Source organism: Macrobrachium rosenbergii, chromosome 54, assembly GCF_040412425.1.
Source record: "Macrobrachium rosenbergii isolate ZJJX-2024 chromosome 54, ASM4041242v1, whole genome shotgun sequence".
NCBI classification, from domain to species: Eukaryota; Metazoa; Arthropoda; class Malacostraca; order Decapoda; family Palaemonidae; genus Macrobrachium; species Macrobrachium rosenbergii.
This window is the reverse complement of record NC_089794.1, coordinates 15,999,332-16,010,320: the sequence shown is the minus strand read 5'-3', so window position 1 is coordinate 16,010,320 and position 10,989 is coordinate 15,999,332. Positions and strand designations below refer to the sequence as shown.

Sequence of the window (10,989 nt, the reverse complement as noted above, 5' to 3'; positions counted from 1 at the left end):
CCACTTACTAAGTTTTCAGATGTTTTTTGTTGTAAATCTTTCCTCTCTGTCTTTTCTGATTTATGCAAAACATCTTTTAGAAGACTGGCATTTCATTCCCTTTGAAAATGAACCTTCATCAGTGACACTGAGTCTGTCTCTGTTTCTCTCTTAGTCTGGGCCCAATGAAAGACTTTAATTAGCCGTCTTCTCACGTTTACAAGAAAAAAGACTTTAATATTATACTAATGCAAACAAAACAGGATTGTAGATATCTGACCATTAGATCTTTATTGTACATTTCACTGAGTTACTCCAGTGGCTCCTAGACCTCACTGTGATCAATTACCATTCAACCAGACAGCTATTTTTCGTCGTGCCAATCGAAGCCTGCAGGTTCTACATGAGGTTACCACACATTTTATTATACTTTGGTAGGTTGTGGCTCAAGATAAAAGATAGAGTTAACACTGAAAGCGAGGATTAACCTGTATGTGCGTGTGTGTGTGTGTGTGTGTGTGTGTGAGAGAGAGAGAGAGAGAGAGAGAGAGAGAGAGAGAGAGAGAGAGAGAGAGAGAGAGAGAGAAATTTTTAAGATTTATCGTTCCAAAACCATTATTCTACTCTAAAGGGTAGGGAAAAGGCATCATTGGTTATCATTTATTGGAGTCCAATAATCTTTATAAAATATATATATCAATCATCATTGCATGGCACAAATCAGTAAAGCTCCAAGTTAGGATTCATATAAAAATAAATTTGAGACATTTTATGGCCAGAAAGAAATTACAATATTTAATCCCTTCATTCACTCAGTCCATACATCCCACTATATTTGAAGATTATGCAGCTATTAATTAGAGAAGAATTTCTTTGCTAGGTGATAGGCTAAAGTTGAATGACAAACAAATAATTTCTAAGGTCGATTAAAAAAAGCAAAAAACTTTTTTTCAGTGAATACTAGTTTGAGGTCGAGTGAAAGAAGCCTAAAAAAAATCTATCTTAATTACACAAATGGGCCAATTTAAACTACACCTAAAACGTGCTTTTAATTACCAAAATAGCAAGAAGAACTGGAAGGAGACCAAAGAGTATTTCCAGCAAACAAGACTTTGGGAAAATAACTTTTGAGCTCCCTTCCAGTGACCGAATTTTCTGGAAGCCATCTAGAATAAAACTACAAATCCAGTTCCTGTGAGCACACTCGCTAGAAACCATCTAGAAGAAAACGCCAATTCCTTTCCAACGACCAAACTTTATAGAGGTTAGCGGCAAAAAACACGAGGCCCCTTTCCAGAGGAAAAACCGAAGTCTCCTTCCAGTGAGTAAACCTTTTCTAGAAGCTATCTAGAATAAAATTTCAGCCCTGTTCCAGTGAGCAAATCTTTTGCACAAATCCCCTTCCAGCAACTAAACCTCCTGAGAGCCCTATAGAAGAAAATCCAGGTCCCTTTCTAGTGAGGCACCTTTTAGCTGTTGCTTGTAAGAAAACTACGAGCCCCCGGTCAAATTTTTCGGAGGCCAAGCAGAAGAAAAGTACTGATCCGCTTCTAGTAAAAAACCATCTAGCAGTTATCTATATCTGAGGAATATCCTTTGGTTAATTCACGTTAAAACCGACCTCGTATTGTTAGTTTTGCTTCCCATTACCTATTTCCCCATTAATTGAAACTTGGGAGACAATTTCCTCCTGTAAGACTTGATATTGGGAGACAGCGTTGACGGTCCTAGAAGATGCAACGTCAAGTAATGTAATTAACTCAATCAGTTAAGATTATCTGGCCTTAAGGCCTAGTGCTTCTGTATAATGCATAGCAAAATATCTTTATGTATTGTGCTGATGGGCTTATCCTAGCACGGCCACTTGTTCCATAAACAGCCTGCTAACAACATTTTTTTTTTTTACACAACTTGAAGAAATATCTATATTCAGCCTAATGTTTCTATAGACTTACTGAACAGTGTCCCACAGGTTCCTGCTATCTGTTGCAATCTCCAGTAAAAGATTTACTTGACTTATTTTGACTAAGACACTAAATCAGAAAGCGAAAAACATTATGTCAACTGTCACTGCAATATAATAATAATAACCAACATAAACAGGAGGCTCCCGCAATTATCACGACAAGTCAAAGATTTAGTCCAGTTTCAGAAACGATGAAATACAAGATTGGATAGTCCCTGAAGGAAGGCATTCATTTTACTGCTTTGCGAGTTTCTTGTATTCTTCCTGCGTGACCTCTTCAATGAGGGCGGTTCCCGCCTTTTTCTTGTTCTTGTCCCTCTTGATCGAATGAACTGGAAAGGCAAATGTCATTATTACCGCTACTAAGGTCTAGAGTTGCCTGTCTTTAGGACGCCTGCGTCCGAAAACAAACACTATTTTTCCACGACCTGTTACCCCTGTAATCACTATGTTATTACCGCTGTTATCGACATAGTACTACTTTTACTTCTGTCAGTACACGATGTAATATTGTTTTTGAAAGATGGAAAGTTTTCACATAAGAAACAGGTATGTTTCATAAATTTCACGTCATTTCTAAATTAATTTTCAAAATCATGTGAGAGGAAGTTAGGCCTACTTACTTGTGATCAACTTCGTAGGCTCATCTGGTTTGAATATTCCCGGTGCCTGGGTCACAACATGGATGCCAACTCCCACTCCGACTTGGTACACGGGCAGATCATCCAATGGGATGACGGTGGATGAGACAGGAACCAAAACTGTTTGAAACAAGACAGCAAACCGATTGGTTGTAGAAGAATGGGGAGCAGTCACAGAGTAAAATTATCAAGTTACTACTACTAATACTACAACTAAAAAGCTAGAATTGTTAAAAGTGAAAGCAATTATACAGTAAGTGTGTGTGTGTGTGTATTTGCAATAGCCACAATGACATCTAATTTCTCAAGTTCTCTATACTTTGTGGATACGCTTTTCACTACAAAGCACAAGATCCAAATGAAGTAATTTTGGCGCCTGATACATGTACATGTGTGTGTGTGTTGACATCTTACTTTTTCGATGTTCTTCACAAGAAAACGAAAGCGAAACCACAGATGAAGGAAGGAATTACAGATCTCAATTTGTTCCAACAGTTTCCCCCTCCGCCAGGCCTCTTCCGGGGAACTTTATTGCCCAATCATTTTTAGGAAAATATATACCAGACATCTGTTTACACTAGATATTCCTCGTATGTAGCAATCCACATAAAGAATAAATGCCACAAGAGAACTAATGACGGGGATAACCTACCTGGCTGGAATTTTTCATTGTCGGATTTTTCGTACATCTTCATGGGTACAGCCGCTACGGCTGTCATGACAGCCACGATGACAGCAACGCGCAGCATCTGAGGAATGCGAAGTTTAAGTTCAGTTAAAGTCAAGGTCGTACACAGGACATACAGGTAAGACTATCTGATATATTTCAGAGCCATAAATAGATGATTATTTCATATAAATAATAAAGGTTCTAATTTCCCAAGTGCTGATGACGTCAAATTCCGGACGCATTAAAAATTCCCAAAGCCCCATTGTAATCGATCATAAATACAAATTTTTAAAAAATGTGATGTGAATCTGTCAGTATTTATGAAAGGGTTCTCATTTATCTTACAAGTTGTTAAAAATACGAAATAATAAATTCCTTTTAAAAAAATTTTTCCCCGCCAAGACAAATAATCCGGATTAAGAATTTCCCGAATGCGCCATTATCACTGTTTATGTCCGCTTACGTCATCTCTTGAGGTTTCCCGTTCAGGAAGTCAACATTTATCCCCGTAAAGCAAATCGTTCCTTGTGCGGGAACAATTATTCCTATTTTCTTTTATAGCAAATGCATTCCTGAAGCAAGACAGATGCGATATATTATATTTATAGTAACCACCGAAATAAAAGCAGTCTACTTTTAAGAATATTTTAACGTACGCAGCAAATCCAGAAATAAAACTCATTATGAACCCTTAACATTTCCCCGCCCGTAGGGAGTTTTTCTTTCCACGTTCGACCCTGGGGGGTGGGAAAGACTGCGTACGTTAGGGGCTTTGTATTTCACGAAAAGTCCTTCAGCGTTTAGGGGATCACATCCTGTGGGAGTAATTCTTGTGACATGTCCTTGGCAGCAACAATAAGAGATACTAATTGTCATACTGATGGTGGGCTTCGCGGAAGTCTTGGGAAATGTGGTATTACGAGTTTCTGTTTCGAAGAAAGAAAAAATTCTCGTAGGAAACGGAGCAGAGAGAGAGAGAGAGAGAGAGAGAAAGAGAGAGAGAGAGAGAGAGAATATGTTTGGCCAGAATTTACGTTTTAATAAAAGCAAATGAAGTCATTATAATGTTTACTTATGAATAATTTAGTTTAAATTTTAGAAGTATTATACACGTTACAGAAATTAGTTTTCGTGTTGCTACGAATTTTATAAAAAAAAAATTGTTCTGCCACGGGGCTTTGTAATTCTCATCATCCTTCCATTTTCCCTTGACTGATGGCTTCGTGTCCCACACAAGATGTAAGAACATCATGGTCCCACTGACCTCTAGGATTATTTCCCCTAAAATTTTCCAGGTCACGTGTTATTGAAGTGTCAAAATGCCATGATCTTACCATCTAGATTTCTGGTCTTCTGAATTCAAGGGGAAACCATAACCTTGGTTAACCTGCATAGTCCAGAGGTCCATACCAGAGCTCTTGTTCCCTTTATAACCTTAACCTACTTACAAGTTGCCTTTTGGAAATGGATTAATTTTTGTAACAATCTTGACTCGATGAGATACACGCCTCTTGAAGAAAGGAAAGTTATGAGTCTTAGAAAACGCAAGAATGATGAAGATCACATTTGTCTGAATGTTACCCACATGCTCCAAGGTCTCCCCCACCAAAAAAGGGTATGCCCCTCTTCCCCCCCCCCTTTAAATGTAGACAGCCCTTCCTCTTTTCTCCCCTTGTTCACCGACTTAGGATACTTTGGTGGTCTAGTTGCTTGATCGCTTTTATTTTTATTTACATTTTTGACATTTTTCCTTCCATGACATTCCAATAATAATAATAATAATAATAATAATAATAATAATAATAATAATAATAATAATAATAATAATAATAATAATAATACATTTCCTCTCGTCAGGAGAAAGTTGAGCAACTGTTAGGCCTATGTAGACCGCAAGTCGGTTTCTTGCTCTGCTCCACAGTAATTCCATTGTCTATGAGCACCGTGTGATTGTTCCAGTTTTGCGAAAATTGTTCCCACTGGTGACAACTACAATGGCGAAATCTGCATTCCAGGCGTAATTTTCTCATTGTTTTATCACGTATGCTGAGAGAGAGATTGTCAAAAGGTCACTATATCATTCATGACTTGCTAACCAACCACAAGGCGTCACCGGTTATTACCGTGCAATTACGTCATTTGCATGACTTTCACTCAAGTGTCTCCTGCGACTTTTCGTCGTTATAATTATTCAAAATGAGCAAATACTCAAGTGCTTTAAAACAAAAAAGCATAAAAAAGAAACAAGCCATTAGGCCAATAAAGTTTAAAGATTAAATGATGACGTAGGAAAGAATGGGAAAAACGCATAAACAACAAACAAGAAAAGACTTCATCGTCTTGCCATCATCGCTTTCAACCGCAAAGAGTCAGTGACGCAATTTCTATATATATATATATATATATATATATATATATATATATATATATATATATATATATATATATATATATATGATTATTATCACTTTTGTATATATATATATATATATATATATATATATATATATATATATATATATATATATATATATATATAAATTCAGAATTAAAAAATTAATTCAAGGCAAAAGGGCGTGGTGCCTTTGTGTAGCATGGCTCTAGAGTTAAACAAGATCGCTGCCACACCCATTATTAAACTTAGTAAGCAATAGTGAATCACTAGTGTGTATATATGTTACAGTCAACATGCGTAATCAGTCATTACGCGTAATGACTGAAATTTCAGTCATCACGCGTAATGCACTTAGGGGACATTTGATCCCCCCAGGAGCTAGTACTAAACACGGCAAAACAGTGAGTCACCTACACTGTTTCGCTGGGTTTAGTACTAGTCCCTGGGGGGTCAAATGTATTTCGCTGTGTTTAGTACTAGCTCCTGCGGGGATCAAATGTCCCTTAGTGCATTTCGCGTGATGACTGAAATTTCAGTCATTACGCGCTGATTACGCGTGTTGACTGTAACATGTATATATATATATATATATATATATATATATATATATATATATATATATATATATATATATATATATATATATATATATATATATATATATATATACTGTATATATTTATATTATATATATCATGGAGAGATTATGGCTTTCAGTTTTCACCAAAACTTCTAGAATGTGGGCGCTAGACCCATAACCTTCTTCATCCTCCAGTCACTACAGTCGACTGACAACCAGGTAAACTCACCCAGGAATCGAACTTGCGAGGCCAGCGTCCTAACCATTGGCCCTTTGAGCTTTCTCTTGAAGCATCAACTTGGTTTAGGTTATTTGAAATTTAGAAAATAAGAAAAAGATAAAAACTATGGACAAAGATATTTTCCATAAGATTTCAGTGAGTTGAAACCTTTTTCTTTTTATTTCATTTATATACGTTTTATCACTTGTGAGCAACCCTCGAGCAATGTTTGCCCTTTCCGGTAAATCGTAGGATTAGACCCAAATCTCATTTTAAGGGATGGTCCCGCGCGAGCATTCATATTCCTTTTGCAATTCAATTCCTCCAACTTAGCAAAGTTTAAGCCACTCTAACCATTTCATCTTGTGCTAAAATTTACCAATAACATAACAGAAAGTATTCATACGCTAACCTGTTAGGTAATGCCCACTGCATGTATATATACAAACCAATCATACATGCATAAGCATCAGAGACTCGTTATGACCACACTCACACTTCTTGCCCAGACGTGATGTGAATTCATTCCTTTTTATCGACAAATATATCTGTTTTTCTCTGCATGTCCGTTCCCGATAGTGTATCCATTTAATAATAATAATATATATTATCCACAAAATGTATAAAAAACAATATAAGCGAATAGTTATGACACAATCAGTACGAGTTTTTCAAGTCTAGGAACAACCTTGAAGACGCTTTACATTATACTGCGATGTCGCAACAGATACCAGCTGGTTTCTATTTTGACAATAAGAGATCTTCCTACTGCCTATTGATCTATTCTGAGCGGCCTACAGGAAAAGGGTAATTTTAAATGACGGAATGTCTCTCTAGAAAGTGAACTTTTCCTTTCAAGTTACGAGACTAAGAAGTGAAAGCGTTAAAGTGTCAGAAACACTTTCTCCATTGATTTTCGAACCGCCAGAAAACTACCTCTTTTCCCCACGTTTAAGTTTTTCTTAAGTAATATATTGAGTTTAACATACCTTTCCTTGCTATCTTTGTTAATCCCCAGATGTAGCAGGTAGGAGAATTATCTGCTATTTCCCTACGAGTGGAGCCGTTCGTGCAGGACTGAGTTCCCTTCTCTTATTCGACTCCTACAATCAAAGGTACCTGTTTTACGTTGTCACTTCGGGATTTCTTTAAACAGTTTTTATATCTTTAATTTAGATAGATTAGTCGTTATTTGAGCATCAGATCTATAAATCTGCGTCATAATTATATTGATATATGAACGGTTTAATACTGCAGCATAGAATAAGGTGAATTATTAAAAGAACAATTGGCAACTTGTAAGACTTGAAGCGATATGGCAAAGCTCAAGGTATCGGCCATTTCCAGAATGTATCGTCTCGTTTCTGCACATTACCCTATTGAATGTTAGTCTTGATGTTTGTATTTTAAATCATAAAGCATTATCAATAAAGAAGACCGGAAAATAACGGTTAAAAGGTAGAAATCAAACAAAAAAACCAGAAAGGAAAATACGTTTCCTGCGCCACTCCTACGATGTTTTAAGGGCGAGTGGGATCCATGTTGCACTGGCCCTACCCACCTGTAACCCTGCAGCACCATGTGGGTGTGAGATACCCGTTTTAGGAATCTCGCATAGGAAGGCCAAGCGGACTGTTAGAACAGGGAATGGCGTTTTGACTTAAGTAACGGTAAGTGTACAGTACATGGCAATAATTTTAATAATATAATGATAATAATATTAGTCCAAGGCAATTTTGGGTTGATTCTAGATTCTCAACAGGAATTTTGGAATGAGGCTACGAGTCCCGGGCCTCTCTGAACGCTTGCCGTGACCCATCACAGTCTACTAAACACCAGGTATATCATTCACTGCCGAGGTCAGCAGATGCTCACTGATGTTTGCACGACGCAAACTCAGTAGTCTCCTTCCCGTAGGATCAATCTTGGGTCGGTTGGTGGGACATGGAAATGGGACATCGAAACTTCTGCAACATGACCTGTATAATAGGCTTAGACAGAAAGGCTCATGAGTGGCAAGTCTAACCCTCACAGACAAATTTGCAACTGATTTCTGCCTAGTAGCATTCTTCTGTTTCCAGAACATTAAGACCAACACGATTCTATACCATTTAGTTTACCGTTTATTGTAATTATTCAAAATGTACACTCATTCTAATGGAACAAACATTGAAGGCCATTAGTTGACTATATTAACTGCGTTTTTCATCCGTGAAAGAAAATGTAAATTTTGCAGAGCAATTGGGTAAGCAAGCTAACCAACTGCCTTGGTCGAGATTTGCTCTCTAGTGCTAGTCACCTATCTTGGAACAGTCAATTATTTCTGTTTATTCTTTATCCGGTTAGATATGAAGTTAGCATGTACGTAAATTTGAGATTTTCTGTACAATGTCAAACTCAGAATGCACGGAATGCTGAACAACGTAATTTTACAATTGAACATGTTTGAGGTTGCTACCCAGTTTTCCACCAACGACGAGCGCAAATATTGAAAACTACTCCTTTAAGCATTATTTAATCAGAATCTTCATCCTTTCCAATGTACCTAATTGATGAATTTTGAAAGGGCAGTTATGTATCCAATAATACTTGTCATTTTCATTAAGAACAAACCCTTCGGGCTAGCCACGCAAAAGTTGAGAATGCGAATTCACCGATTTGGTTAAACTATTTGCGAAACAACAACAAATTCATGTCAATAATATTTCTTAAAAGTATCCGTATCATGGTCCTGATAATTTATGCCTTTGCAGACAGCTGGGGACAGGGAACAGCACGGTGTTTCTCTAGACTAATAACCCTCGCTGTGCTTCTTTGGAAAGCCGTTAGTAACGTATTATTTAGGTCTAGTTTGTATTGGTGCAGAATATGATGTTAAATTACACACTATCTTCAACTCAGTATCTCCTAGCATTCAGAGACGACGAATATTAGTTTATATAAGCATAAACAAATTTCCCAAGGGCAACAGCTCCCTTCCCCTCCCCCCTCTCTCCATCCCTGCTGCATGGTCTCGCTACGCTCGCCAGGACTTCTCAGTAATTAGGGAACCCCCTTATTCAGCTCCTGGGAGCGCCCTGCCGTCAACTGAAATGGAGATATCAATGCAGAGAGAGAGAGAGAGAGAGAGAATAATTATTTTAATCGGTTGAGCGGAATCAGCCGTGCTCGGGTTCTGGTGCTCTAAAGGTAATTGTTTGTCGAAATTACTTTCATTTCCTAGTCTTGTTTCTGCGACCGTGTTTCGGATTTGTTTGTTAGAGAAGATAATCTGCAAGAGTGGTGGCGATTTTGAGTGATTTTCGGACCTCTTTGTGATCCGTTGTCAGTTATATCTCAGGTAATAGTATAAAAATGCTTAATATACATGTAAAAGTATCGCATTCTGATTTATATATATCATAGCATTATAAATTTGTGGATGCACAAAATATAATAGAGTTCGTGTGTGTGTGCCTTTATACATATACGTGAATGCACGCGCACACAGAAAGATTCACGAAAGGGAACTAGTAACTCTGAGTGCCCCGTTGCGATATCGGGAACTGTTTTGAATACAAAACTTTGGGATTAAGCGAAGCAAAGATGAGAATGAAAGGACAAAGAGAGCCAACTAAAATTCTCAGGAGCTGTATCATTAATCACTATAGTACCTGGAAGTATCTGGAAGAGAAACTGTTACCTTTTTTCTAGGCCTATCAGTTAAAATTACAAGCAGCAGAAGATATATTGATGGTTAATGAATACTTCATGGCTGTCACGGAAAGTTAATATCTCCTGTGATGATTCTTGATGACTACCTGAGTTGGCTTCGAGAAGGTGAAACTGTGGTTACGATGAATGAGGAGAAAGCCAGTGGAAGGCAGAGAGAGAGAGAGAGAGAGAGAGAGAGAGAGAGAGAGAGAGAGAGAGAGAGAGAGAGAGAGAGAGATATCGTGTATCAGTTTTCCATCGTTTCCATGTTTATTTAAAGTATATTTACAGGCAAAGGCCGATGACATTGGCACGCAATGTCCAGATCTAGCCCAGAGCAGCAAAACATCGGGAAACCTGCATGCCTTAACCCCCAGGAATCAGAAAGGGCACTTGCACACAAACTTCCAAAGCTTTGAAGTGGTGGGAAGGGAACTGTCACCCAACCGTGAAATGCATGACATTGATCAAATTACCTCCCGTGACTTAGAGACTTAAGCGTGTTTACCATGCATGTAAAATGACTGAAGGTGAAGTACTAACAATATTGCCTTTATTATTCTGAAGTGCTATTCATCATTGCCTTCAGTTGTCCTGACTTGCATTGCTGGATTTGTATGCATATATTCACTTCTTTGTTCATTGACCTTTATTTGTCTATTATTATATTTTTATCTTTTTGTCTTCTCCACACATATGAACAAAGTTTGCTCGTTTTGAAATGCAATAATGATAAACACAACAATTTTTGTAAACCTGCTTACAAAGACATACAATAAAGAAGGCCACATATCAAAATGTCCTTGCCAGAGTGAATAATAATAATAATAATAATAATAATAATA

At 37.5% G+C, this 10,989-nt stretch overlaps 1 protein-coding gene across 1 annotated transcript; it reads right to left on the bottom strand.

The window, feature by feature from the left end:
* Nucleotides 1-627: 627 nt before the first annotated feature.
* On the bottom strand, nucleotides 628-7,580 carry LOC136834776 (uncharacterized). Its single transcript, XM_067097414.1, has 4 exons — nucleotides 7,441-7,580; nucleotides 3,239-3,335; nucleotides 2,569-2,706; nucleotides 628-2,277 (listed from the first exon to the last, which is right to left on the bottom strand). Exons 2-4 carry the CDS (start codon nucleotides 3,333-3,335, stop codon nucleotides 2,180-2,182), a joined length of 333 nt encoding a protein of 110 aa, XP_066953515.1. The 5' UTR covers nucleotides 7,441-7,580; the 3' UTR covers nucleotides 628-2,179.
* Between the last annotated feature and the right edge of the window lie 3,409 nt (nucleotides 7,581-10,989).